We start from the raw sequence: 25,742 nt of genomic DNA, 5'->3' as shown, positions 1-25,742 counted from the left end.
AGCCCCGAGTGTCGCGAGCTTCTCTTCCCAGGGCGGGGTACCACCCGACCAGAGTCACAACCACGGGTTCTGGGGGCCCCGGCTCTGCACACGTGAGACCCTGCTGTCAAATCAAACACTTCCAGCTGGGGCCGTGCGGCCTACAGGGCCTGCAATCCCATGCGTGGTCTCCACACTGCACACCCGCCTTGCCGTGTTTCGGCCAGAGCTGTCCTCGCTCTGCCATCAACCGTGTCTTCTGCTGCCCAGGACACGCAGCACAGGCAGGCGCTCCACAGACACCAGGCCACGGCAGGAAGGAGAAATCCGCTCCTTGCCAAGAGCGAGGCCGGCCCGCGACCCCCCTGACCCGCCCATTACAAACCCAGCCTCACTCAGCCGGCAGAAGCCGCTCTCCTCTCTCTGTGAGACAGAATGAAACCACGGGGCTGCCGGGGGCCTGCGAGCGCCAAACCCCTTTTTGTTCACACCCAGCGCAGTATCTGGCCGTCCTCTGCCCAGCCTCGCTGGCCCGTGCCCCTGGCCGCTCCCGTCACTGCTACGCAGGGTCGGAAAAGAACTCTAGCAGCCTCAATGTTTCCTTTATTCCGGGTTTTAAAAGACTGCGTAGAGGAATTCAGAAACAATGCCTAACATCTCATGAGAAATCCTCACTCGCACGGCCTGTTCCCCAGCGCGGGCAGCCAGCGCCGAGGGCAGCCGCTGTACGCGCACGTGGGCACATCTCCCCCTGCGCGGGCCTCAAGGGGTGGGGTGGGGCAGCCGGAGGGGCACGCGAGGGCTGCACCCTCAGAGGAGGACCAGAGCCCCCCCGAGCACCGGCTCCCTGAGGTTCATCCCCCAGCCCCAGCCCTGCATGGTCAAAGGCGTCAAGAACACCCGGCCAGGAGAGACAGCCTGTGACCGTACGCTGCTCCCAACTCAGTGGTGAAAGCAGGGCAGGACGAGGGCCAGGGCCAGCAGGAGGGGGACCCTCGAAAGGAGAGAGGGGCTCTCCACCTGGGCAACTCTGGCTGGGGGCTCCTGCGGGACGGTGGCCAGAATCAGCCCCACCCCACCCCGTGACAACCAGAAACATCCCCAGACTTTGCCAAAAGTTGCCCAGAGGTCAAAACCACCCGCAGCTGAAGACCCCTGGGCGAGGGTCTCCCATATGGTAGAATCCTAAGGGGGAGCTGACGAGGAAGGAGCCACCTGGTGGGGGACGCCCCCAGGAAAGGGCACGTGTTGCCGCTGCGTCCAGGCAGGAGTGGGGGAGGGCCGGGCAGCCCAGGAGGGCTTAGCCGCTTGCGCTGACTGATGTGGGCGTCACTGGGGCTTCCAGGAGGAAAGACAGGATCCAGTTACCAGGCAGTGTTTAAAAGATGCTTCCAGGGGCCGCCACCTGCGACACGGGCATCCCACATGGGCGCTGGTTCCAGTCCCGGCTGCTCCACTTCCCATCCAGCTCCCTGCTGTGGCCTGGGAAAGCAGCAGAAGATGGCCCAAGTGCTTGGCCCCTGCCACCCACGTGGGAGTCCTGGAAGAAGCTCCTGGCTCCTGGTTTTGGCCTGGCCCAGCCCTGGTCATTGCGGCCATTTGGGGAGTGAACCAGTGAATGGAAGACCTCTCCCTCTCCCTCTCCCTCTTTCTTACTTTCTTTGTAATTCTGCCTTTCAAATAAATGAGTAAATCTTTAAAAAGAAAAAAAAAAATGCTTCTGCCTGCTGTGTTGAGAACAGCCTGGGTGGGGTGGGGGCAGAGAGCCGTTCAGAGGCTCCTGCAGGGTGTCGGAAGGGGTCATCTCCCAGGAACGCTGCAGCACTTATGCACGTGAAACCGACCACGGCAAGTGTGGACGTGGTGCCATGCTGCGTGGCCACCACCACCGCTCTCCAGAATGTCCCCAGCTCCCCAAGCAGAACTGTCCCCACAGACACCAGCCAGCCTGGCCCAGTCTGTCAGTCGCCGCTTGGCTCTCTTTCCCTGTGCACCTGGGCGACCCCAAGCAGAGGCACCACGGAGCGTGGCTCCTCACAGCTGACGTGCTGCAGGGGCTACTGTCTCCACGGCGCGTCTGTGGGGTGCCAAGTGCGGGAACTCCTCTGACTGGAGTGCAAGCCCCCGTCTCGTCCACTCACCCACAGAGGGGCACCTGGGTGTTGCCTGGCCTGGCTACCGGGAATGCGTGCTCCGCTGTGCTCCTGCAAATGCCTCAGAGGACACGCCCACGGGGCTCCTGGTGGGTGAGGACACGCCCACGGGGCTCCTGGTGGGTGAGGACACGCCCACGGGGCTCCTGGTGGGTGAGGACACGCCCACGGGGCTCCTGGTGGGTGAGGACACGCCCACGGGGCTTCCTGGTAGGGGAGGACACGCCCACGGGGCTCCTGGTGGGTGAGGACACGCCCACGGGGCTCCTGGTGGGTGAGGACACGCCCACGGGGCTCCTGGTGGGTGAGGACACGCCCACGGGGCTCCTGGTGGGTGAGGACACACCTGCGGCTTCCTGGTGGGTGAGGACACGCCCACGGGGCTCCTGGTGGGTGAGGACACGCCCACGGGGCTCCTGGTGGGTGAGGACACGCCCACAGGGCTCCTGGTGGGTGAGGACACGCCCACGGGGCTCCTGGTGGGTGAGGACACGCCCACGGGGCTCCTGGTGGGTGAGGACACGCCCACGGGGCTCCTGGTGGGTGAGGACACACCTGCGGCTTCCTGGTGGGTGAGGACACGCCCACGGGGCTCCTGGTGGGTGAGGACACACCTGCGGCTTCCTGGTGGGTGAGGACACGCCCACGGGGCTCCTGGTGGGTGAGGACACGCCCACGGGGCTCCTGGTGGGTGAGGACACGCCCACAGGGCTCCTGGTGGGTGAGGACACACCTGCGGCTTCCTGGTGGGTGAGGACACACCTGCGGCTTCCTGGTGGGTGAGGACACACCCAGGACTTCCCGGTGGGTGAGGACACACCCGGGGCTTCCCGGTAGGTGAGGACACGCCCACGGGGCTTCCTGGTAGGTGAGGACACACCTGGGGCTTCCTGGTGGGTGAGGACACGCCCACAGGGGTCCTGGTGGGTGAGGACATACCCGGGGCTTCCTGGTGGGTGAGGACACACCCGGGGCTTCCTGGTAGGGGAGGACGCGCCCACGGGACTTCCTGGTGGGTGAGGACACACCTGGGGCTTCCTGGTGGGTGAGGACACACCTGGGGCTTCCTGGTGGGTGAGGACACACCCGGGGCTTCCTGGTGGGTGAGGACACGCCCACGGGACTTCCTGGTGGGTGAGGACACGCCCACGGGACTTCCTGGTGGGTGAGGACACACCCGGGGCTTCCTGGTGGGTGAGGACACACCTGCGGCTTCCTGGTAGGTGAGGACACGCCCACGGGGCTTCCTGGTGGGTGAAGACACACCTGCGGCTTCCTGGTGGGTGAGGACACGCCCACGGGGCTCCTGGTGGGTGAGGACACGCCCACGGGGCTTCCTGGTGGGTGAGGACACGCCCACAGGGGTCCTGGTGTGTGAGGACACACCTGGGGCTTCCTGGTGGGTGAGGACACACCCGGGGCTTCCTGGTGGGTGAGGACACGCCCACAGGACTTCCTGGTGGGTGAGGACACGCCCACGGGACTTCCTGGTGGGTGAGGACACACCCGGGGCTTCCTGGTAGGTGAGGACACACCCGGGGCCTCCTGGTAGGGGAGGATGCGCCCCCGGGGCTTCCTGGTGGGTGAGGACACACCCCGGGGCTTCCTGGTGGGTGAAGACACACCTGCGGCTTCCTGGTGGGTGAGGACACGCCCACGGGGCTCCTGGTGGGTGAGGACACGCCCACGGGGCTTCCTGGTGGGTGAGGACACGCCCACAGGGGTCCTGGTGTGTGAGGACACACCCGGGGCTTCCTGGTGGGTGAGGACACACCTTCGGCTTCCTGGTGGGTGAGGACACACCTGGGGCTTCCTGGTAGGTGAGGACACACCCGGGGCTTCCTGGTGGGTGAGGACACACCTGGGGCTTCCTGGTAGGTGAGGACACACCCGGGGCCTCCTGGTAGGGGAGGATGCGCCCCCGGGGCTTCCTGGTGGGTGAGGACACACCCCGGGGCTTCCTGGTAGGTGAGGACACACCCGGGGCTTCCTGGTGGGTGAGGACACACCCCAGGGCTTCCTGGTAGGTGAGGACACACTCCGGGGCTTCCTGGTGGGTGAGGACACACCCCAGGGCTTCCTGGTAGGTGAGGACACACCCGGGGCTTCCTGGTGGGTGAGGACACACCTGGGGCCTCCTGGTAGGGGAGGATGCGCCCCCGGGGCTTCCTGGTGGGTGAGGACACACCCCGGGGCTTCCTGGTAGGTGAGGACACACCCGGGGCTTCCTGGTAGGTGAGGACACGCCCACAGGGCTTCCTGGTGGGTGAGGACACACCTGGGGCTTCCTGGTAGGTGAGGACACACCCGGGGCTTCCTGGTGGGTGAGGACACGCCCACGGGGCTCCTGGTGGGTGAGGACACACCTGGGGCTTCCTGGTGGGTGAGGACACACCCGGGGCTTCCTGGTGGGTGAGGACACGCCCACGGGGCTTCCTGGTGGGTGAGGACACGCCCGGGGCTTCCTGGTGGGTGAGGACGCGCCCACGGGGCTTCCTGGTGGGTGAGGACACACCCGGGGCTTCCTGGTGGGTGAGGACACACCTGGGGCTTCCTGGTAGGTGAGGACACACCCGGGGCCTCCTGGTAGGGGAGGATGCGCCCCCGGGGCTTCCTGGTGGGTGAGGACACACCCCGGGGCTTCCTGGTAGGTGAGGACACACCCGGGGCTTCCTGGTGGGTGAGGACACACCCCAGGGCTTCCTGGTAGGTGAGGACACACTCCGGGGCTTCCTGGTGGGTGAGGACACACCCCAGGGCTTCCTGGTAGGGGAGGATGCGCCCCCGGGGCTTCCTGGTGGGTGAGGACACACCCGGGGCCTCCTGGTAGGTGAGGACACACCCGGGGCTTCCTGGTAGGTGAGGACACGCCCACAGGGCTTCCTGGTGGGTGAGGACACACCTGGGGCTTCCTGGTAGGTGAGGACACACCCGGGGCTTCCTGGTGGGTGAGGACACACCCGGGGCCTCCTGGTAGGGGAGGATGCGCACCCGGGGCTTCCTGGTGGGTGAGGACACACCCCGGGGCTTCCTGGTAGGTGAGGACACGCCCACGGGGCTCCTGGTGGGTGAGGACACACCTGGGGCTTCCTGGTGGGTGAGGACACACCCGGGGCTTCCTGGTGGGTGAGGACACGCCCATGGGGCTTCCTGGTGGGTGAGGACACGCCCACGGGGCTTCCTGGTGGGTGAGGACACGCCCGGGGCTTCCTGGTGCGTGAGGACGCGCCCACGGGGCTTCCTGGTAGGTGAGGACACACCCGGGGCTTCCTGGTGGGTGAGGACACGCCCGGGGCTTCCTGGTAGGTGAGGACACGCCCACGGGGCTCCTGGTGGGTGAGGACACACCCGGGGCTTCCTGGTGGGTGAGGACACGCCCACGGGGCTTCCTGGTGGGTGAGGACACACCCGGGGCTTCCTGGTGGGTGAGGACACGCCCACGGGGCTCCTGGTGGGTGAGGACACACCTGGGGCTTCCTGGTGGGTGAGGACACACCTGGGGCTTCCTGGTGGGTGAGGACACGCCCGGGGCTTCCTGGTGGGTGAGGACACGCCCACAGGACTTCCTGGTGGGTGAGGACACGCCCACGGGACTTCCTGGTGGGTGAGGACACGCCCACGGGGCTCCTGGTGGGTGAGGACACACCTGGGGCTTCCTGGTGGGTGAGGACACACCTGGGGCTTCCTGGTGGGTGAGGACACGCCCACGGGGCTCCTGGTGGGTGAGGACACGCCCACGGGGCTTCCTGGTGGGTGAGGACACGCCCGGGGCTTCCTGGTGCGTGAGGACGCGCCCACGGGGCTTCCTGGTAGGTGAGGACACACCCCAGGGCTTCCTGGTGGGTGAGGACACACCCCAGGGCTCCTGGTGGGTGAGGACACACCTGCGGCTTCCTGGTGGGTGAGGACACACCTGGGGCTTCCTGGTGGGTGAGGACACACCCCAGGGCTTCCTGGTGGGTGAGGACACACCTTCGGCTTCCTGGTAGGTGAGGACACACCTGGGGCTTCCTGGTGGGTGAGGACACACCTGGGGCTTCCTGGTAGGGGAGGACACACCCCGGGGCTTCCTGGTAGGTGAGGACACACCCCAGGGCTTCCTGGTAGGTGAGGACACGCCCACGGGGCTTCCTGGTGGGTGAGGACACACCCGGGGCTTCCTGGTGGGTGTACAGTGAGACGCCAAGAGGTGAGGACAGGCTGGGTGGGGCCTGGCACCATGGGGACAGGGATGGAGATGGAGGGACGGGAGGAGATGGTCGCAGGTGAGGTGGAAACACCTGGCAGACTTCCCCGAGGGGGCAGCTGTGCCCTGAGCCCAGCTGGAGATACAGGCACGAGGGACATCGGGGCAGCGTGACCGAGCTGCCACCAGTGGACAATGCGCCACACCCCACCCCACTCTGGGGGGTGAGTGGGGGATGGAAGGGGACACTAGTAGCATGGAGTCCTGGAGGCTGAGGGGGGAGACGAGCCATCCACTAGATGGGACCGGGGTTGGGGGAGGACACGGGTGACCACTGTGATCACAGGACAGGCAGGAAGTAGGTGAGATGGGAGCTCCTTCACAGCCTTCACCGAGGCAGGGCCAGGAGGCATGAGGGGCAGTGGGCACGAGGGGTGGGGGCACGAGGGGTGGTGGGCACAAGGGGCACTGGGCATGAGGGGTGGTGGGCACGAGGAGCAGTGGGCACAGGGGGTGGTGGACACGAGGGGCAGTGGGCACAGCTGCACTAGGGGTAGGAGGGTACGAGGGGCGGTGGGCGCGAGGGGTGGAGGGCACGAGGGGCGGTGGGCACAAGGGGCAGAGGCACAAGGGGCAGTGGGCACGAGGGGTGGAGGCACAAGGGGTGGTGGGCACAAGGGGCAGTGGGCACAGCTGCACTAAGGGTAGGAGGGGCGGTGAGCATGGCTGCACTAGGGGTAGGAGGGCACGAGGGGTGGAGGCACAAGGGGCGGTGGGCACGGCTGCACTAGGGGTAGGAGGGCACGAGGGGTGGAGGCACAAGGGGCGGTGGGCACGAGGGGCGGTGGGCATGGCTGCACTAGGGGTAGGAGGGCACGAGGGGTGGAGGCACAAGGGGCGGTGGGCACAAGGGGCGGTGGGCACGGCTGCACTAGGGGTAGGAGGGCACGAGGGGTGGAGGCACAAGGGGCGGTGGGCACGAGGGGCGGTGGGCATGGCTGCACTAGGGGTAGGAGGGTACGAGGGGCGGTGGGCATGGCTGCACTAGGGGTAGGAGGGTACGAGGGGCGGTGGGCATGGCTGCACTAAGGGTAGGAGGGGCGGTGGGCACGGCTACACTAGGGGTAGGAGGGCACGAGGGGTGGTGGGCACGAGGGGCGGTGGGCATGGCTACACTAGGGGTAGGAGGGCACGAGGGGCAGTGGGCTTGAGGGGCGGTGGGCATGGCTGCACTAGGGGTCGGAGGGGTGGTGGGCACAGCTGCGGTAGGGGTAGGAGGTCGGAGCAGGTTTACACTCTGTGAGAACCATCTAGGAGACAGAGAGGGCCCAGAGCGGCAGGGAGCTTCCTGAAGAGGCAGAAAGGGTGAGGCCTGTGCACAGGGGTGTGTGTGTGTGTGTGTGCACGCTCCAGTACATGAGACCCAGTGCACACACGTGTCATACATATGTGCTCCAGTGCGTGAGATCCAATGCATGTGTGATGTGTAAGCACACATGTGTGCTCCAGTGTATGAGACCCAGCGCATGTGTGTGTGCATGTGTGCTCCTGTACATGAATGTATATGCATGCTCCAGTGCATGGTGTGTGTACACATGCGTGCTCCAGCGCACATGTGTGCTCCAGTGCATGTGCACGCACATGTGTGTGCTCCTGTACATGCATATGTGCTCCAATGCATACATGTATATGTACATGTGTGCTCCTGTGCATGTGTGTGCTCCAGCGCCAGTATATGTGCATGTGTGTGCTCCTGTGCATGCATGTATGTGTGCTCCAGTGCATGCATGTATATGTACATGTGTGCTCCTGTGCATGTGTGTGCTCCAGTGCCAGTATATGTGCATGTGTGTGCTCCTGTGCATGCATGTATGTGTGCTCCAGTGCATACATGTATATGTACATGTGTGCTCCTGTGCATGTGTGTGCTCCAGTGCCAGTATATGTGCATGTGTGTGCTCCTGTACATGTATGTGTTTGCATGTTCCAGTGCATGCATGTATGTGCACGTGTGTTCCAGTGCATGTGTGCTCCACTACATCCATGTATGTGTACACGTGTGTGCTCCAGTGCATTGCTCCAGTGCACATGTATATACATGTGTGCTCCTATACATGCACATATGTGTGCATGCTCCAGTGCATGCATGTATGTGTACATGTGGGTGCTCCTGTACATGTATGTGTGCCCCAGTGCATGTGTACGTACATGTGTGTGCTCATGTACATGCATGTATATGTGTACACGTGTGTGCTCCAGTGCATGCATGTATGTGCATGTGGGTGCTCCTGTACATGTATGTGTGCCCCAGTGCATGTGTATGTACATGTGTGTACTCCTGTACATGCATGTATATGTGTACATGTGTGTGCTCCAGTGCACGTGTATGTGCATGTGGGTGCTCCTGCACATGCATGAGTGTGCATGCTCCAGGGCATGCATGTATGTGCACATGTGGGTGCTCCTGTGCATGTGTGTGACCCAGAGATGAGATCCAGCACCCGGGGTGAAGGCAGAGGTGAGACCCAGTACGCGTGGGGTCTCACAAATTACTCCTTGGCCTTCCCTAAACAGGTGTTGGAGGCAGGGCTTCTGCTATGGGATCTGGGCAAACAGTCTCAGTCCCTAGCACTGTCCTTAACCCTGTCCTGTGCTACAAGACTTCCCGGAACTTCCGTCCACGCCTGAGAAAGGCGTCTGGCTTTCCCTCGGCAGGGCTGGGGCACGCGTGGCTCGCCGTGGACGCGTGCCCTCGGTGGGCAGCCTTGGCGGCGAGCAGATCGGTTTCAGTCTGCAGCAAGGGCAGGAGGAGGGAAGGGGGGCCCCGGACACGCCTGGGGGTGGTGACTGTGTCCCCCATCTTACTTCACGGCTTCTTCTTTCTAATGTCTATTTTTTTCCATCTCCTTGAAAGGCAGAGCAACAGAGAGACAGACAGACAGACGGACACATCTCTCATCCGCTGGTTCACTCCCCAAATGCCCACCACAGCCAGGGCTGGACCAGGCCAAAGCCAGGAGCCAGGCGCTCCATCTGGGCCTTCCAAGTGGGTGGTAGGGGCCCCAGCACTTGTGGATTGGAAGTGAAGAAGTCGAGACTGGAACTAGAGCTCTAATGTGAGACGTGGGGGTCCCAGCTGGTGGCTTAACCACTGCCCTACAACAGCCGCCCATGGCGGTTTCACAAGTGTGCACACTAACCACACTGTCCACTTCACATACAGCCTGTCGTGAAGCTTGGTGCTTTCTAAATAAGTGGTTAAGGCATGGGTGACCGTACACTCACATCAGTTGTAAAGATAATAGCCGGGCCCTGTGCACCGCTGACCTCGTCTCCCTCAGTGGCAGAAGGTGCAGAGTGCGGCTGGCATCACAACCTGCACCCCGGTCTGCACTCACGGGCACCTGTGTGCGTTATCACGCGGGGGTTCACAGAGCCACTGCAGTCAAGGTAACCAGCTGCCCTGTCCTCACGCTGCCTGGCCTGGCACTGTGCTGTGGTAGGCTAAGCCGCCTGCAGTGCCCGCATCCCATATGGGCACGGGTTCCAGTCCCAGCTGCTCCACTTCCAGTCCAGCTCCCTGCTGGTGCACCCGGAAAGCAGTGGAAGATGGCCCAGATATTGGGCCTCTGTACCCACATGGGAGACCCAGAAAGAAGCTCCTGGCTCCTGGCTTTGAATCTGTCCAGCTTCAGCCATTGAGGCCTTTTAGGGGGTGAACCAGCTCTCTCTGACTCTCCCCATATCTCTGCCAAGGAAGGAAAAGGCACAGAATAGATGGCAAAGGTCACTTGGAGCAGAGCTCAGAGCCCAGGCCATCATCCCAACCCAACGCCGGCTGGACACAGACCACACCAGCCCACAGACTTCAGTCACACGGATCACGGGGAGCTGGGTTCTTGTCATCTGCATGGCAGGGCCACCAGGTATCCCCTGAGAAGCACCCTCGTCAAGCTCCTCCTCCAAAAACAGCCCAAGGACAACGCTCAAACGGTGTGGCACCGGAGACGACCAACCACATCCAGCTTTGAGTGCTAATCCTCACCCACAGCCCATGCCACCTGGGAGGTGCCAGGAGAGGCCCTCCAGGACTGCCAGAGCCCCCAGCCAGCCCACCCCTGAGTCCACAGTGGAGAGGGTTTGGGCACAGGCCCTCTGGGGGCACGGACTCCCTGTTGGGCACAGGCCCTCTGGGGGCACGGACTCCCTGTTGTGCAGCATGTACACGCAGTACCGCCCCACGGTGCACCTGCTGGCACCTGCAAACACCGCAGCTGACCCCGGCTCCCTGAGCCCCAGTCCTGGGCTTGCACCGTCCACATGGCTCCTGGTGGCCACTGGTGGCCAAGCTTCTACCAGCAATCTCAGGCTCCTCAGAGGTTCACGTCCAGGGTCAGGAGGGCGTCCTGTGAAGAGGAGCCCGGTTCGGCCAGCACACGCCCCCCAGTCTCGGGAAACGTGGCCGCTGCCTTCACCTTCACCTTCACCTCAAAGCAGAGACCAATGTCTAATCACCAGGACCACAGACACCCAGAGTGAAAGTGTCCCAGGCCAGAACGTCCTCCACACTCAAGGTCCTGTCCAGCACCCGGGATCTGCACGGGACCCTCTCTCACTGGCTCTCAGAAGCTCTGTGTGCCTGGCCGCAAATATGCACATCAAAGTGATTTTTAAAAGCCCACACCTGGGGCCGGCACTGTGGTGTAGCGGCTAAAACTGCCTTCAGTCCCAGCATCCCACATGGGCGCCGGTTCACGTCCCAGCTGCTCCTCTTCCAATCCAGCTCTCTGCTGTGGCCTGGGAAAGCAGTGGAAGATGGCCCAAGTGCTTGGGCCCTGCACCCACGTGGGAGACCTGGAAGAAGCTCCCAGCTCCTGGCTTCAGCCTGGCCCAGCTCCTGCCATTGCAGTCATTTGAGGGATGAACCAGCAGATGGAAGCTTGAACGCCCCCCAACTCTGCCTTCATATAAATAAAAAATGAGTCTTAAACACTCATGCCTAATTTATGCACTGCCCAACAGCTGATCTGACACATCTCATAAGCACCCGCCAGCTTCAAGGAGCTCCCAGCCTGACACAGGAAGCAGAGGGCTCAACACCAGTGAGAGGCATTGGTCGGAGCCCGAGATGACCTGCTCTGCAGACCTGCAGGGCTCGGCCCCCACCTGCCCCAGCCCAGGCAGGCCCTGCAGGCGCAGCCCCAGCTGCCACTGGCCCCGCAGAGGTGGAGAGGCCCTCCCTGGAGGTCCAGCCCAGCTCCCGGGCCTCCGCTGAGCCAGGTGGCAAACCAGCCTCCCCCACCTCTCCTTCTGTTCCTTCCGGAAAGGTCTGCAGGCCCCCAGAAAACCAGCGACCTGCAGGAGGCAAGCGTCCGCCCGGCAGGCCTCCCTCCTCGGTAGCCTTGCCCCGCCTCTTACCTAACACCCACAAAGACTGGAGGCCTTGCTTTGGGGGGCCTTCAATCACTCGGAGAAGCTGCCTTACAGACATTCCTGCCAACCGCAGGCAGCTGGGTGGTGGTCTTTCATTTGTGTTGAAATTTGAGATGGACAGAGGAACAATGAGACGCCCCGCCCCTCTTTCACCAGTTCACTCTCCAAATGCCTGCGGTGGCTGGGGTGGAGCAAGGACTGAAGCCAGGAGCCAAGCACACAACCCAGGTGGGGGGGGGGGGGGGGGACACCTGAGCCACCACCTGCTGCCGCCCAGGGTCTGCATTAGCGGGGACTGGAATCAGGAGGTACAGCGTCCTCACCAGGGCTGGGCACAGCTGAACTTCAGTGCGATCAGACCTGCCTTTGACCAGGTTAGGCTGCTCTGCTTCCACCTGCTGTGACTGCAATGGAGCTGCAATTATTTCTACAGCTTCACTCTTTGGCTTTGTGTGGTTCTCTGCCCCATTTACTTACTTGAAGGCAGAGAGACGGACAGAGCTCCCACGCACTGGGACGAGACTGGGTACCAAGAAATCAATCCAGGACTCCCATGTGGGTGGCAGGGGCCCAGCCGCCTCCCACGTCTGCGCTGGCAGGAAGCAGGGGCTGGGCACTGAGCCCAGGCACGGCAACTCGGGCGGATGCCCGCCCCTTCACCCTGCCGCTTTCTCTGCTGCCCTCCCACCCCGCCCCGCACACTGCGTTGACTGGATGGATGTCAACTTATTCCTCTTTTCGCGCTCTCCTGGTTTGGAAGTTATCCACTCCGTATCGATTATCCCAGCATTTGCTCTGTGCTAATTCACACACTGAACTCACGGTCAGAAGTCCACCGCCACCCTGAGCCTCAACGCCGACCACCGAGCCGTGGACCCCCTCGGACCTCCCAGGCCCGAGGACCAGATTCCCGTTCGCTTGTTTCCGGGGCCGCTCAAGCAGCAAAGGGAGCCCTGGCCCCGGGTGCCGCCGGGCCACTGCGGCTTTGACGCCCACGCCTCCCGCCTCCGCCCTGGCTTCTTGCCTCCCACTGCTCCCTTCCGACTCTGATTTTCCATTTGCAGTACATTTTCTCCGGCAGGGATTTGGGGGCGGTTACTTTTTTGCCTGAATCTAAAACCGCCTTCCACTTCCCTCTGCTCGGCAGAGCTTGACTTGGAATTGGCTGGAACGGTCGCCTGGCCGCCCGGGCCCGGGGCTACAGCAGGTGCAGCAGCTGGGGCAGTCCTGGCCTCCTCTTCCCGGGGGCCCTGCGATGCAGCGGCCTCAGGCCCACTGGGACTCACCCTGCGTCTACCACCGTCCATCCTGTGTGGGACTTGGGCTTATGGAACCTGACCTGCCAATCAGAAAAACGCTCGCCGAGCCGCAAGCAGTCTCCTGTCTCTCTGCTGTCCCGCAGCCCCCGTAGATGCACCCTGACCCTTCCCACCTCTGGAAGACCCCTTACCTCCCGGGGCCGCACCCCACAGCCACCACCACGGGCCCCCGATACGCCCTTCTCCCCATCCCTGTGTGACCCCGAGCCCCTAAAATGGAGGTGACACTGTGTGACCTCCACGCTGGGCCTGCTGCACCCAACTGTGTGTGCACGGCTGTCCCCAGACCCTCACCAACCAAATCTCCCGTCAGATTCCCAGAGGACAGGGACAGCAGACAACGGCCCAGGCACGACCACTGAAGCCCCCTTGCCAGTCCATCCCACCGTGCCGAAGCCCCGCCCCAGGAACAGAGCCACTGGGCAGGGGGGAAGGAGACAGCAGGCTACAGTTCAAAGCATTCCGGTCTGGGTGTGAACCCTCCTACGCTCCACGTGGGGTCTTAGTCCCCCCCCACCCCTCATTCAATCAGCTGTTGCCCAGCTCCCGCGGGAGGCCCCCGCAGGTCCCGGCTCCAGGGCTCGCCCGACCCTGCACCGGCCTGCATGGACCCCCAGCGGCAGAGCCTCAGTGCCTGTGCACCATCCCAGCCAGCCTCCGGAAGCAGCTCACCTGCAGCCCTGCAGGCCACCAGACCTTCCCCGCCACCCGTTCACGTCCACCCCTTTGGGACGCTCTGCCTCTCACTGATTGCAGTCCGCCCTTCGGAGCCCAGCCTGGGGCCACAAGGCTCCCAGAGGGCTGCCGCCTGCCAACCGCCATCTTCTGGGAACCCCGGGGGCAGGGGAGGCCAGCAGAGGCCTGAGCCCCTTCTGGGGGAGCTCCAGTGAGGGGGGCTGGCAAGGGGGCAGGGCGGCCTCAAGCCCCTGGGCCGAGCATCTTGTCCCTTATGGAATAACCTCAGGAACAGAGTGACAGTCCCTTCAGCTCCTGCTGTGAAGTCCACGCAGCACAGTCGGCCTGTGCAGTCCCCGTGTGGTTCCACCGCTGCCTCCCACATCTAGAACTTGATCACTCCTGAAGGAAACCCGTCCCCACTGCAGCCAGTCCCCACTGAGCCCCCGGCAGTCCCCAACCTGCTTAAGGAGCCTGAGCATCCACACGAGCGGAACCGCACGGCACGTGGCCTCGTGTCACAGGGCTCCTCCCTGGGTGCTTCCGGGGCATGAAAGACAACGTCTGTCTGGTTTCCCAGCCACCCCTCGCCGGGCGCTGGGGCGGTTCCCACCTTTCGGTGATTATGAACAGTGGGCTATGAGCACGCAGAGCTCCTGTGGGCTGAGGACCCCACAGCAGCTCACAACAGCCGGGGCTGGGCCAGGCCAGCGCCAGGAAGTGAGAACTCAGTCCAGGCTCCTACATGGTGGCTGGGCCCAGTTACTTGAGCCACCATCACCGCCTCCCGAGGATGTGTTAGCAGGAAGGTGCAGTGAGGTGCTGGAGCCAGGTGTCAAACCCAGGTGCTCCAACCCATGCCTGAACCGGTCGACCAGATGCTGACTCTGGACTTGCCTTAAAAATAATTGGAGACGCTGGGGCCGGGACTGTGGTGCAACAGGTAAAGCTGCTACCTGCAGTGCCAGCATCCCATATGGGCGCCGGTTTGAGTCCTGGCTGCTGCACTTCTCATCCGGCTCCTTGCTATGGCCTGGGAAAGCAGCAGCAGATGGCCCAAGTCCTTGGGCCCCTGCAATGTGGGAGACCCGGAAGAAGCTCCTGGCTCCTGGCTTCGGATCAGCCCAGCTCTGGCCATTGTGGCCATTTGGGGAGTGAACCAGCAGATGGAAGACCTCTCTCTCTCTCTCTCTCTCTGTAACTCTGCATTTCAAAGAAATAAAATTAATCTTTCTTAAAAATTGGAAGTATTCTTAAAAACTGAAATACAACGAAAACAATGCCTGCACCGAGGACACCATCACCCACTGGGGGTGCCGGCCGCATCTCCCAGGGAAGCCGGAGTCTGGGTCGGTGGGGGTGCCGGCCGCATCTCCCAGGGAAGCCGGAGTCTGGGTCGGTGGGGGACCGGCAGGGGGAGCCCAGCTAGAAACAAACCCCCCCACAGCAGAGATCCAGCGTGCACAGCGCTGAGGACCGTGAAGGCAGCCCCCCCAGAAGTGCCCCCGCCGCCTCCCACTGCCTCCATCCAGCAGGAAAACAATGGAAAACAGAGAGCTTCCAAACACTGACTGTAAGGAAAAATGTATTCCATTCATCTTACCCACTACTCTACATAAATTATCATAATATGAAATGTTCTATTCTAACTTCTCCTTAATCTATTCAGTTTTTTAAAAATCCACCCATTTTCGTCCTCTTCCTTCAAATACTTGAATTACCCATCAATATCTACGTTTCTCTGCAATCAACTGAGGAATAGGAAAGGAAGCGTTTCCCCACACGGGACTTATGTCGAAACGGCGACGGCTGGCGTGCCTTCCTGCAGAGGGGACGTCGCCTGACACACGCACAGCTCGGCACAGCGCCGCTCGCAGATTCCAGCTCTGGGGTCCAGCAGAGCTCTGCCTCTTCCTGGCTGTGAAGGCCCCAGCAAGTTACCTGGTCCTACCGGTCCAGGCGTGGTTGGAGCACCCGGCTGCACCTTCCGCTGACGCACATCCTCGGGAGGTGGTGATGGTGCCCAGCCCCCTGCCCCTTCACACCTGCCCCTTGAGTCCTCACTGGATCCCGAGCGTCCAGCCACAGACAGGGGTGCAGGCCACAGGGGACGACGGCTGCATAGGCGGGGGGCCCAGCCCCCTGCCCCCTCACACCTGCCCCTTGAGTCCTCACTGGATCCCGAGCGTCCAGCCACAGACAGGGGTGCAGGCCACAGGGGACGGCTGCATAGGCGGGGGGCCCAGGCCTGCTGCCCAGGCCTCCCAGCCACAGGGGAAGGTGGGCGCCCAGCTGGGGGCACAGCCACACCAGGAGAGCACAGGAGGCCCTCCTTATCTTTCATTGCTGTGGTTATCTGTAACCAGGCCCACGAGGGTGCCGGCGGTGAACTGAGGCAGGCTCTTCTTCCCAGGCCAAGGAAGAGAAGGGGGAGGGGCAGCGGCCGGCTGCTGGACCTTTCACTCTCAGAATTACTCTGCAGGAGGAGTGGAGGCCACGGCTGACTCTGGGACGAGATGGAACGTGGACGCTAAGCCCTCACCACCTCGGCGGCGGGCCTGCAATCAATCCACAGCTTTGTGTTTTAAGTTTATTTATTTATTTGAAAGTCAGAGTTACACAGAGAGAGGAGAGGCAGAGAGAGAGAGGTCTTCCATCCGCTGGTTCACTCCCCAAGAGGCCGCAACAACAGGAGCTGTGCCGATCTGGAGCCAGGAGCCGGGAGCTTCCTCTGGGCCTCCCACTCGGATGCAGGACCCCAAGGACTTGGGCCATCTTCTGCTGCTTTCCCAGGCCACAGCACGGAGCTGGATTGGAAGTGGAGCAGCCAGGACTCGACCCAGCGTCCATATGGGATGCCGTCCCTGCAGGCGGCGGCTTTACCCATACACCACAGCGCCAGCCCCTCCCAGGCTATTCTGACATATAAGCTACGGTAGGCAGCGAAACGTCAGATAATTAAAGAAATGCGACACTTAAAACCCACAGCTTTCCAAAAGTGTTTACTTCCTTTGCACTGGAGTCAGTGCGCGGCTCCTCGCCGTGCAGGGGCACTGGCACACCATGAGCCCAGGCGAGACCAGGCCGTGGCAGCCGCTTAATGGCTCTCAGAAGTGCAGCTTCGCACATTGACCACAAGCAAAGCTAGCGTTCTGGGAATTCCTGGCGGCTCCAACCACGCACTAGCGCGTCCTTAAGCCACCCCATCTCTCCTCTTAGGGGCGAAACTGCCTCCCATGCCTCCTGCTTGGAGGTGGAGCAGTGCCAGGCCCCGGTGCCTGCCCCCACACCACCCGCCTGCCGGGGGCCACTGAGTCCAAACATCAACTCCACAAAGCCCCGGACGCCCTCGCCCCTACTCGCCCACGTAACAGAAACCGTGTCCCACATTTCAGGTAATCACCGCGCTCTGCCTGCGGAACGTGGAGCCCCAAGTGGTGGCCGTAGTGGCCTCATCCTTGCCCACAATGCCACCAGCTTTCCCGGACCACACAGAGACCGCAGCAAGACCCAGCTCCCTCGCACAGCCACTGCCTGTGAAGCCACCTCAAGAGACACACAAGTACCAGGCTGTCCCAAAGAAGGCGCTCTGGGAGGGGCGGGGGAGGGGGGAACCCAGTGCCTTCTGCCGTCGGGACACCCTGGGCACAGGGTGGGTGTGCGGGGCCGGCGAGCTAGCCTGACTCAGCACTGCCGAGCATCCTTCCCAGGGCTTTCTGAGCCTGGCTCGGGGCCAGGCGCCTGCCGGGAGAGGGACCTGGCCCTGGCCTGCCGGTGAGCAATGGCCTTCCAGTAGCTCAGCTCAGAGACAAACAGGCCATTCCCAGCATCCACGCGCCGCCTGGCCAGGCTGGGCACCCAGGATTTACGGGATGTAAACCAGTCAATTAGCAGCCTGGCTGGAAGCTACCGCTCAGATCCCAAGCCTAGGACAGGGTGGGTGCCTGGCGCAGGGAGCTAACCGGACTGGAGGGACAGCAGCTCACTGCCCACTGCCCACACGATGCAGAACAGGGAAATCACGGCTTGTGATGGTGGCAGCCTCTCACAGGCCACGCACCCATCCGGATCCCACAGCGGGGAGGGCCCAGGTCATGGAAGACCTTGCCCATGGGGCTCCAGGCCTCAGGGGTTGCTGGCTCCATGTCACCCCTAATTCTTATCCATCAAGGTGGAGCCTTACAGGGAAGACCGGACTGCATCTCGTCGATACGCACTGGAGGCCATCCAGACACAAACCCTGGCCTCTGCCCCTTCCCCCGGGACCTGCCCTGCTGGCCACTGCACTTCAAGGTGCCACCCCATCAGCAAGGTGGTCAAGGCACAGAGAGCCGGCCAAGGGCCCGGGGAAACCCAGAAGGAACTTGAGCACCGATCAACGCCCCGCTGGCTGAAACAGAAAACTCAACACACAATGTGCACAAAGCCCTAGCTTCACGCTGCCCAGTGCTGCCCGGTCCCACAAACATGCTGCCAGGTGTGCACCCAGGCTGGCCGGCTTTGCCAAACCTTTAAATTCATACATGGGGACAGGGATTGCCGTGCAGTGAGTTAAGCTGCCACGTGGAGTACCCACCTCCCACATCCAAGTGCCAGCATTGAGTCCCAGCTCTGCTTCCAACCCAGCCTCCTGCAAACGTGACCAGGAGGCAGCCTGGGGTGGCTCAGCACTCGAGTCTCTGTCACCTCCCAGCCACACAGGAGACCCAGGTGGAGGGTGGGTCTCCTGCTTTGACCGGTCCCAGCGCTGGCTGTTGTAATAAGCATCTTTCAAATAAATAAAGATTAAAAAAAAAAAGCGAAGCACACACATGGGGAAGGCGTTTGGTGCAGCAGCTGGGTTGGTACTCAGGACACCCACGTCCCGTGTCAGAGCCCCTGGGTCTAGTCCCAGCTCCACTTCTGATTCCTACTTCCTACAAATGCAACCCTGGGAGGCAGTGGTGATGGGTCCCTGCTCCTGGGTGGGAGACGCATACTGAATTCCAGGATTCTGCCCTCGGCCCTGGCTGTTGTGGACATTTGGGGAGTGAACCAGCAGATGGAACACACACACTCTCTCTCTTTCAAATAAATAAACGAATACATAAAATATAAAAGCAAAGTGCTCCCCAGGCAAGGCTCTGGGGGTGCTCTTGGCAAAGGTCACCTCATCTCTGATCTGAGCCTGGAATGACACAAAGTCCCCAGAAAAACGTCACCCAGTGAAGCAGGCAAGGAGCATTCCCTGCTAACAGGGGACCCGGGGAACAGGTGGAGAGAGCTTTGTGGGGTGCACGGCTGAGCACGGGGATCGGCCAGCAGGGGGACGTCCCCAGTGTCACACATCACGGGTGCTGTCACCGTGCTCTGTGATGATGGCTGAGGAACCCCAGCGGGGGCCGGGTCTGCATGCCGGGCCCCTCCCCCATGCCAGGACGTCTCCGCTCCACCAGACGGATCAGTGGAAAGTCAGAACCAGCACAGGTACTCTGGTTTCGATGACGTCACCAGTGGCTCCACGACACCCCGCCTTTTCCAAGAGCCACTGTGTCTCCGCCAGGCTTTACCCTAAAGAGCGGCGGAAGCCGGAGCCAACGGCAGCGGTGAGGACACAGGGGACGCTTCCCCTGCACACTGCCCCGTCCACACGGCCCGCAGAGCCACGGGACACACAAGGGCTTTCATCACGAAAGTCACACTGGTGTTTAAGAGATGGGCTTCTATAAAACGAATGGGAATGCAATGTGCACATGTCATTTTAATGTTAAACTATTGTATTATTCATCGGGTATTTTTAACTCAGGTCGCTATTAATGATTCAGGTATCAAAATTTATGTCATCTGAGGCTATTTTAAGAATTTTCAATTGCTTTCTTAAAAAAAGATTTATTTTATTTATTTGAAAGGCAGAGTTAGAGAGAGCTCTTTCATCGGCTGCTTCACTCCCCAAATGGTCACAATGACTGAGCCAGACCAAAGCCAGGAGCTTCTTCCAGGTCTCCTACATGGGTGCAGGGGCCCAAGGACTTGGGCCATCTTCCACTGCTCTCCCAGGCCATAGCAGGGAGCTGGATGGGAAGAGGAGCAGCCAGGACTGGAACCGGCGCCCATATGGGATGCCGGCACTGCACGTAGCGGCTTTCCCCACTGTACCACAGCGCCGGCCCCTCCAATTGCTTTTAGAACTAATGGAACAATAAATAATTCTTACTTCAGAATGTTTTCCACCGTGCCGTAGTGCACAAGGAGCTCACCGTCCAGTTTTAAGCCAGAACATGGTTAAACCAAAAATGCAGTTTGAACTGTACATCTAAATACATAAATGAAAAACAGACCCTAGGCGTGGGCAGCAGTGTCCCGCACACGTGTGCTCCTCCCATGGCCAGCACCCACCACCTCAACTCTCCCAGGCCCAGAACCTTCCGGGGCCTGGCTTCCTACTCACCAGTGCCAAAATGTGTGCTGTTAGACGGAAAAGAGGCATGGAATTCGATCCCTGATCCGAGGCAAAATTCTGAGCTTGGGTTTGAAGGATGAAAAGCTGCTGGGGTGAGGTTCCACAGTACTCGACACCTTTAACAGTCAAAATGCTTAACTCCAAGGAGAGAGCTCGGGCCGGGGACGGCCCAGGTGCAGGCTGCCGGGAGAGCTGGGGTCCCAGCGAGAGCCACGGGCAGGGGGTGGGGACAAACACCAGACAGCAGGCCGATAAGGGAACAAGGCACAGCAGCAAGGCCAGTGAGGTCTGGGAGGCCTGTCCCCTCCAGCACACAGCTTGGTGCCAGCTCACTAGGGCTGGTCATTTCACCGACTTCCACCCCCGGAGCTTGCCGGGACAGCAGCGGGAAGACAGGGGCAGGATTCTTAATTCTGGGCAGCAGCGACCAGGCGGGGTCACTTCGCACGTTCAAAGTCTTTTCCTAAACCGGACGCGGCAGAGCCCCCCTACGCAGCCAGGCTGCAGAGGCCATGCGGTCAGCGGCTCCCGCTCCTTCCCGCGGCGGCCAAGGCCTCCCTCCCCGGGTTTCAGAGCCACCACGCTGTCCCTCCCCGCCTGCCCCTGCGAGAAAACTAACCACGCCGCTGCCCACCCCCGGACGGCCTTCTCAGGACTGCCGTTTCCCTAAATGGGCGAAACAAAGTCCCTGGAACGCAAAGCCACTGCCTGCACGACGCGAGGTGCAGAGGCCGCGCCCGCTCGGAAGGCAGAACTCAGCTCTCCTCCGAGGGGCTGCGCCAGGGCTGCACGCTGCAGGCGTGGCCAAGCGCGGGCGAGGCCACGAGCCGCACCCGGCGCCCGCGCACAGGGGAGCCACCCCCGACCCCCGACGAGGAGGTCCGCACCCGCGCTCCGCTCCTGGGCGCCCCTGGCGCAGGCCCCGCGCACCACACCCTCAACCCACACAAACTCAGACCCGAACTTCAAAGGCCACGAAGGCGGCGAGAGCTCCGGGGCCCCCCTGCTGCCTCTCCAGAACGGGCGCACCAGAGAGGCACGGATTCTAGGGAGCCCCTGTCCTGGGCGCACCAGAGGCACGGATTCTAGGGAGCCCCTGTCCTGGGCGCACCAGAGGCACGGATTCTAGGGAGCCCCTGTCCTGGGCGCACCAGAGGCACGGATTCTAGGGAGCCCCTGTCCTGGGCGCACCAGAGGCACGGATTCTAGGGAGCCCCTGTCCTGGGCGCACCAGAGAGGCACGGATTCTAGGGAGCCCCTGAGAGGCGACAGGGGGCTGGGACCCGACCGACAGAAGTGGCTAGCTGCGGGGGAGGGGCAGGCTGCGGGGCCCGGCGGCGACGCGGAGGCTGGCCGCGATCCCGCCCGCGGTCGCCGCAGTGACTCCACCCGAGCCGTGCCCCGCAGGACCCCGCGCCGGCCCCCAGCGTGCCGCGCCTGGATGCGGAGGGCGCTCCCAGGACCGCGCGCCCGACCCCTCTCGGGCCGCAGCGGATGCCAAGCCCCACGCGGGCGGCGGGGACGCAACGCCCGCAGTGCGACTGGCGCAGCCGCCGCGGCCCGGACCCCGACCCCGCGGCGCTGGGAGGGGCGCGGCTGCGGGGCCCGGGCGGAGGAGCCGCCGGGGCTCGAGAGGGGACAAGGGTGGGGACGCGAGCTGGGCGGAGGTGCGGGAGGCCCGGGGCCTGGGACTGAGAAACGGGGGCTCCCCTGGAACCGGGGGAAGTGGGGAGCGGGTCCGACCCAGAGTGCGCAGGGAGGCTGGAAGGGCTCTTCCCGGCCCAGGACCAGGCGGGGGATGGGGCGAGAGCCAGCCCAGGCGCGGGGAGGGCGCCCCGGGAGAAGTAGTGAGGGGTCTGCTTCGGCCCGCGGGCCGGAGACCGCCAGGGGCGAGCCCAGGTCTATTCGACACCGGCTAGGAGGGAGGGGGCCCCGCTCCGGCCGCAGGCGCGGGGGAGGGCAACGCACCCAGGCCAGAGTGAGAGCCAGGGGGTCCGTCCGGGACGCACGCTCGCTCGGGAAGCGGGGTTTGGGCCGTTCGCGGGCAGGGCGAGGAGCAGAGGGGAGGGGAGCCGGGGGGACGGCGCTGGCCACCGACCGGAGGTCACTCCCTGCGGGTGGAGCGGGGCGCGGGGCGCGGGGGCGTCCGGCCCGGGGCGGGGGCCGCTCACCTTGGGTTTGTACAGCCACTTTCGGAACCTGTTCATCATCGCCGCGCCTGCCCCGGCCGGGCGCCGGCCGGCCCTCGCCCTCCGCAGCGCTGCGCCCGGGCCGGGCCGCGGCGCGGGGCGAACGCGGAAGCAGGGCCGGAGCCAGGCCGGGGCCCCGCGCGGCCCGAGGGCAGCTGAGCGCGAGCAGAGCGCGGGGCCGCCAGCGGCCGGCAGGCAGGTGCGCGGGGCAGGTGCGCGGTGCGGAGGATGCTCGGCCAGCGGCGCCGGCCAGACCCGCAGACCTGCTGGCGGGCGGGCGCACAGCGCGCACGGGCCGACGCGGGCACGGGGGCGCGCGGTCCTCGCCGCCCGCGGACACCCCGCGCCTCCGCCGGTCACGGCTGCCCCGCGCCGCACATGCGCCGAGGCGCCGCGAGCCCCCGGCCCGCCGCGAGCCGCGGGCGGGGCCGCCGGGCCGAGGCCGCCCAATCCCCGCGCGGCGCCGCGCCCCGCCCGAGGCGCGCTCCCCGCAGGCCGGGCCCGGACTCCACGCCCGGCGCGCGGCGCGGGGGCGGGGCCTGCGCGCGGCGCGTGGCGGGGCTTGTAGTCCCCCGCGGGGGCGGGGCGCCCGCCGTTGCTAGGTGACGACGCCCCAACGACGCGCCCCAGTCCGGCGGCGGCTGAGGTCTTGGCCACCCCGAGAAAGTCGGCGGCAGCCAGTGACTGCCGGGGCGCCCGGCTCCCGCGGCCCCGGGGAACCTCTGCGGCGGCAGGTGGAAGCGCGAGGGCGGCCCGGCGGCCGGGAGCGGGCCGACAGGTGAGCGTGCGGGTGCGGGTGCCGGTGCGGGTGCGGGACGTGGAACCGGGGGCCAGGCGCGCCAGCCCCTCTCTCTTCCACTCGACGACTTTGTCACCTGCAGGCGGGTTCCGTCTTGCTTGCTTGTTTTCTTCCCCACCGCCTTGAGTAAAGTTAATGTGTGAATCGGCACAATACACAGCGCTTATACACACATACATATGCCGTCGCCACTGCTTTCCCCAAGGGGTGCCCCAAGTTGAATCTATAAAGACATTCACCAACATCTGAGTGAAGCAGAGCGCCAGACACAAACACGCGTCTTCGCCTGAGCCTGCGGCTTGGATGGGGCTGTAGGAGGCGGAGCCCACCCCCCCACCCCGCCAGCTCACTCGTGCGCAGTTTCCCTGCACCCCGCCGGAGCTGTGCCTCCCCACCCGTTCTTCCCTGAACCTGCGCCCAGCCACTCCTCTGAAGCCCACCATCAAAGCGGGCAGGGCTGAACTCTCCCCTCTCCCTTGAACGTGAGCCGGTCACCCCGCTGACGGCTGCCCTGGAGACACACGGTCTCACGTGCCTGGAGCGCATTGCACCTGCCGCTCCTCTTCCTCCCCTCCCCCCACCCTGCCCCTGCCCCTACTCCTTCTCGGTCTCCTTGACAGCCTGACCCTGGGGGCCCAGGACAAGGTCCTTGGAAGCCACTCCACCCACCCCTGCCCTGGGTGGTTTCCTCCAGTCACATGGTTTGGCAAACAACCATCCCAAACCTTGCACTCCCCGCCGAGCCCGGGGCCTCCAGACCTGTCTATGTCTTCTCCACTCTCGGGACACCTTAACAGATCCCTTCAAATCCAGCTCCAAGCCACTCTCAGTGTCTCTGGGTAAAACGTGCCCCTCCTTGAATAGGGTACTGGGGCAAGCAGTTAAGACACCTGTGTCCAGGGAGGGACAGAGGACCTGGGTTTGACTCCCAGCTCTGGCTCCTACCCCACCTCGAGCGATTGGGTTCTTGGCACCCACGTGGGAGACCCAGAGTGAACTCTTGGCTTGGCTGCAGGCATTTGGGGAGTGAACCCACAGATACAGCCTGGCTTGCTCTCTTCCTCTCCGTGGGCTTGCCCGTGAGATCTGAGTAGACATTCGGTGGACTCGTCCTTGCCTCCCAGGTGTGGGGCAGCTGTGTGTGCCGAGGCTCCGTCTGTGAGTCACCGTCTGAAGCTGTGCTCAGGACAAAGGCTCACTCAGGGAAGTGGCTGTGGCAGTTAGGATTAGGGCCAGCCCCGTGTAACAAAGCATCCCCACACTGGCTGGCGTTATAGCACAGCAGTTAGAGCCACCGCTTACAATGCCGGCATCCCATATGGGCACCCATTCATACCCTAGCTGCTCCACTTCCCATCTAGCTCCCTGATAATGTGCCTGGGAAAGCAGTAGAAGATGGCCCAAGTGCCTGGGCCCCTGCACCCACATGGGAGACCTAGAAGAAGCTCTGGCTCCTGGCTTCTATCTGATCCAGCCCTATCCATTGTAGCCATTTGGGGAGTGAACCAGAAGATGTAAAATCTCTCTCCCTCCCTCCCTCTCTCTCTCTCTCTCTCTCTCTCTCTCTTGCTCCCTCTCTCTGTCTCTCCCTCTCCCTCTCTTCCTCTCTCTTGCTCTCACTCACTTTCTCTCTCTCTCCTTCTCCCTCTCTCTCTCTGTCTCTCCTTCTCCCTCTCTGATTCTCCTTCTCCCTCTCTGTCTCCCCCCATCTGTATCTCCCTCTCTCTCTCTCCCTCTCTGTCCCTCCCCCCATCTCTCTCTCCCCTTCTTTCTCTCTCTGTCTCTCCTTCTCCCTGTCTATATCCCCACCCCATCTCCCTCTCCCTCTCCCTCTGTGTCTCTTCTCCCCCAACTGTCCCTCTCCCTCTCCCTCTCCCTCTCCCTCTCTCTCTCTCTCTCTCTCCTTCTCCCTCCCCCTCCCCCTCCCCTCCCCCTCCCCCTCTCCCTCTCTCTCCTTCTCCTTCTCTCTCTGTCTCTGTCTCCCTCCCCCTCCCCTCCCCCTCCCCCTCTCCCTCTCTCTCCTTCTCTCTCTGTCTCTGTCTCTGTCTCTTTCTCATCTAACGGCTGGATCCAGATTGCAAGGCAGCGGGCAGGCTGGTCCCAGGAGGGAGAAGCAGGCTGGCTCACACGCTCTGGGGCCCCTCTACAAGATTTGCCGAGAGGAGACAAGCTTTGGTCCAGCCCACTTTTACCGTGGAGTCCCGGGTAGTGGGGTGAAAATTCCAACCAGCGGGGGCAAAGCGCCAGTAAGCTCAGGAGTTAAGCCCACTTCCCACGCTGACGACGTTTTGCTGTCGAAGCCACGCTGGGCACGAGCAGATGAGTGAGAAAGGGAAGCAGGCAAACAGGCACTGAAAGCAGGCATCAGAATCGGACGAACTCGAAGGCGGGACTACTGCGCACCCCTCGGCTAATCTCCGTGGGGATTTGGCGTGCAAATGTCTCTTTTCCTCATGTCCACCCTCCTGGTGCACCTGCCCTGTGCCACGAGTGCAGGTGGACATGAACCCTTAGGCCTGCCTGCAAGCCCCATCTGGAACCTGTCCCGTCTGCTCCTTCCAGTTCATCCT

The 25,742-nt window shown here is 63.1% G+C and overlaps 1 protein-coding gene across 1 annotated transcript in view; it reads right to left on the bottom strand.

Moving 5' to 3' along the window:
• Nucleotides 1–22,426, bottom strand: part of ZFYVE28 (zinc finger FYVE-type containing 28) — a 121,649-nt gene extending 99,223 nt beyond the window's left edge. Inside the window, exon 1 of the mRNA XM_062212943.1 lies at nucleotides 22,356–22,426. Coding sequence (XP_062068927.1) covers nucleotides 22,356–22,394 — 39 coding nt within the window. The 5' untranslated portion in view covers nucleotides 22,395–22,426. The remainder of the gene's footprint in view (nucleotides 1–22,355) is intronic.
• Between the last annotated feature and the right edge of the window lie 3,316 nt (nucleotides 22,427–25,742).

The sequence above is a fragment of the Lepus europaeus genome, chromosome 16, assembly GCF_033115175.1.
Source record: "Lepus europaeus isolate LE1 chromosome 16, mLepTim1.pri, whole genome shotgun sequence".
NCBI lineage: Eukaryota > Metazoa > Chordata > Mammalia > Lagomorpha > Leporidae > Lepus > Lepus europaeus.
The sequence above is the reverse complement of the archived record's forward strand: the minus strand, read 5'-3'. Positions and strand labels throughout refer to the sequence as shown.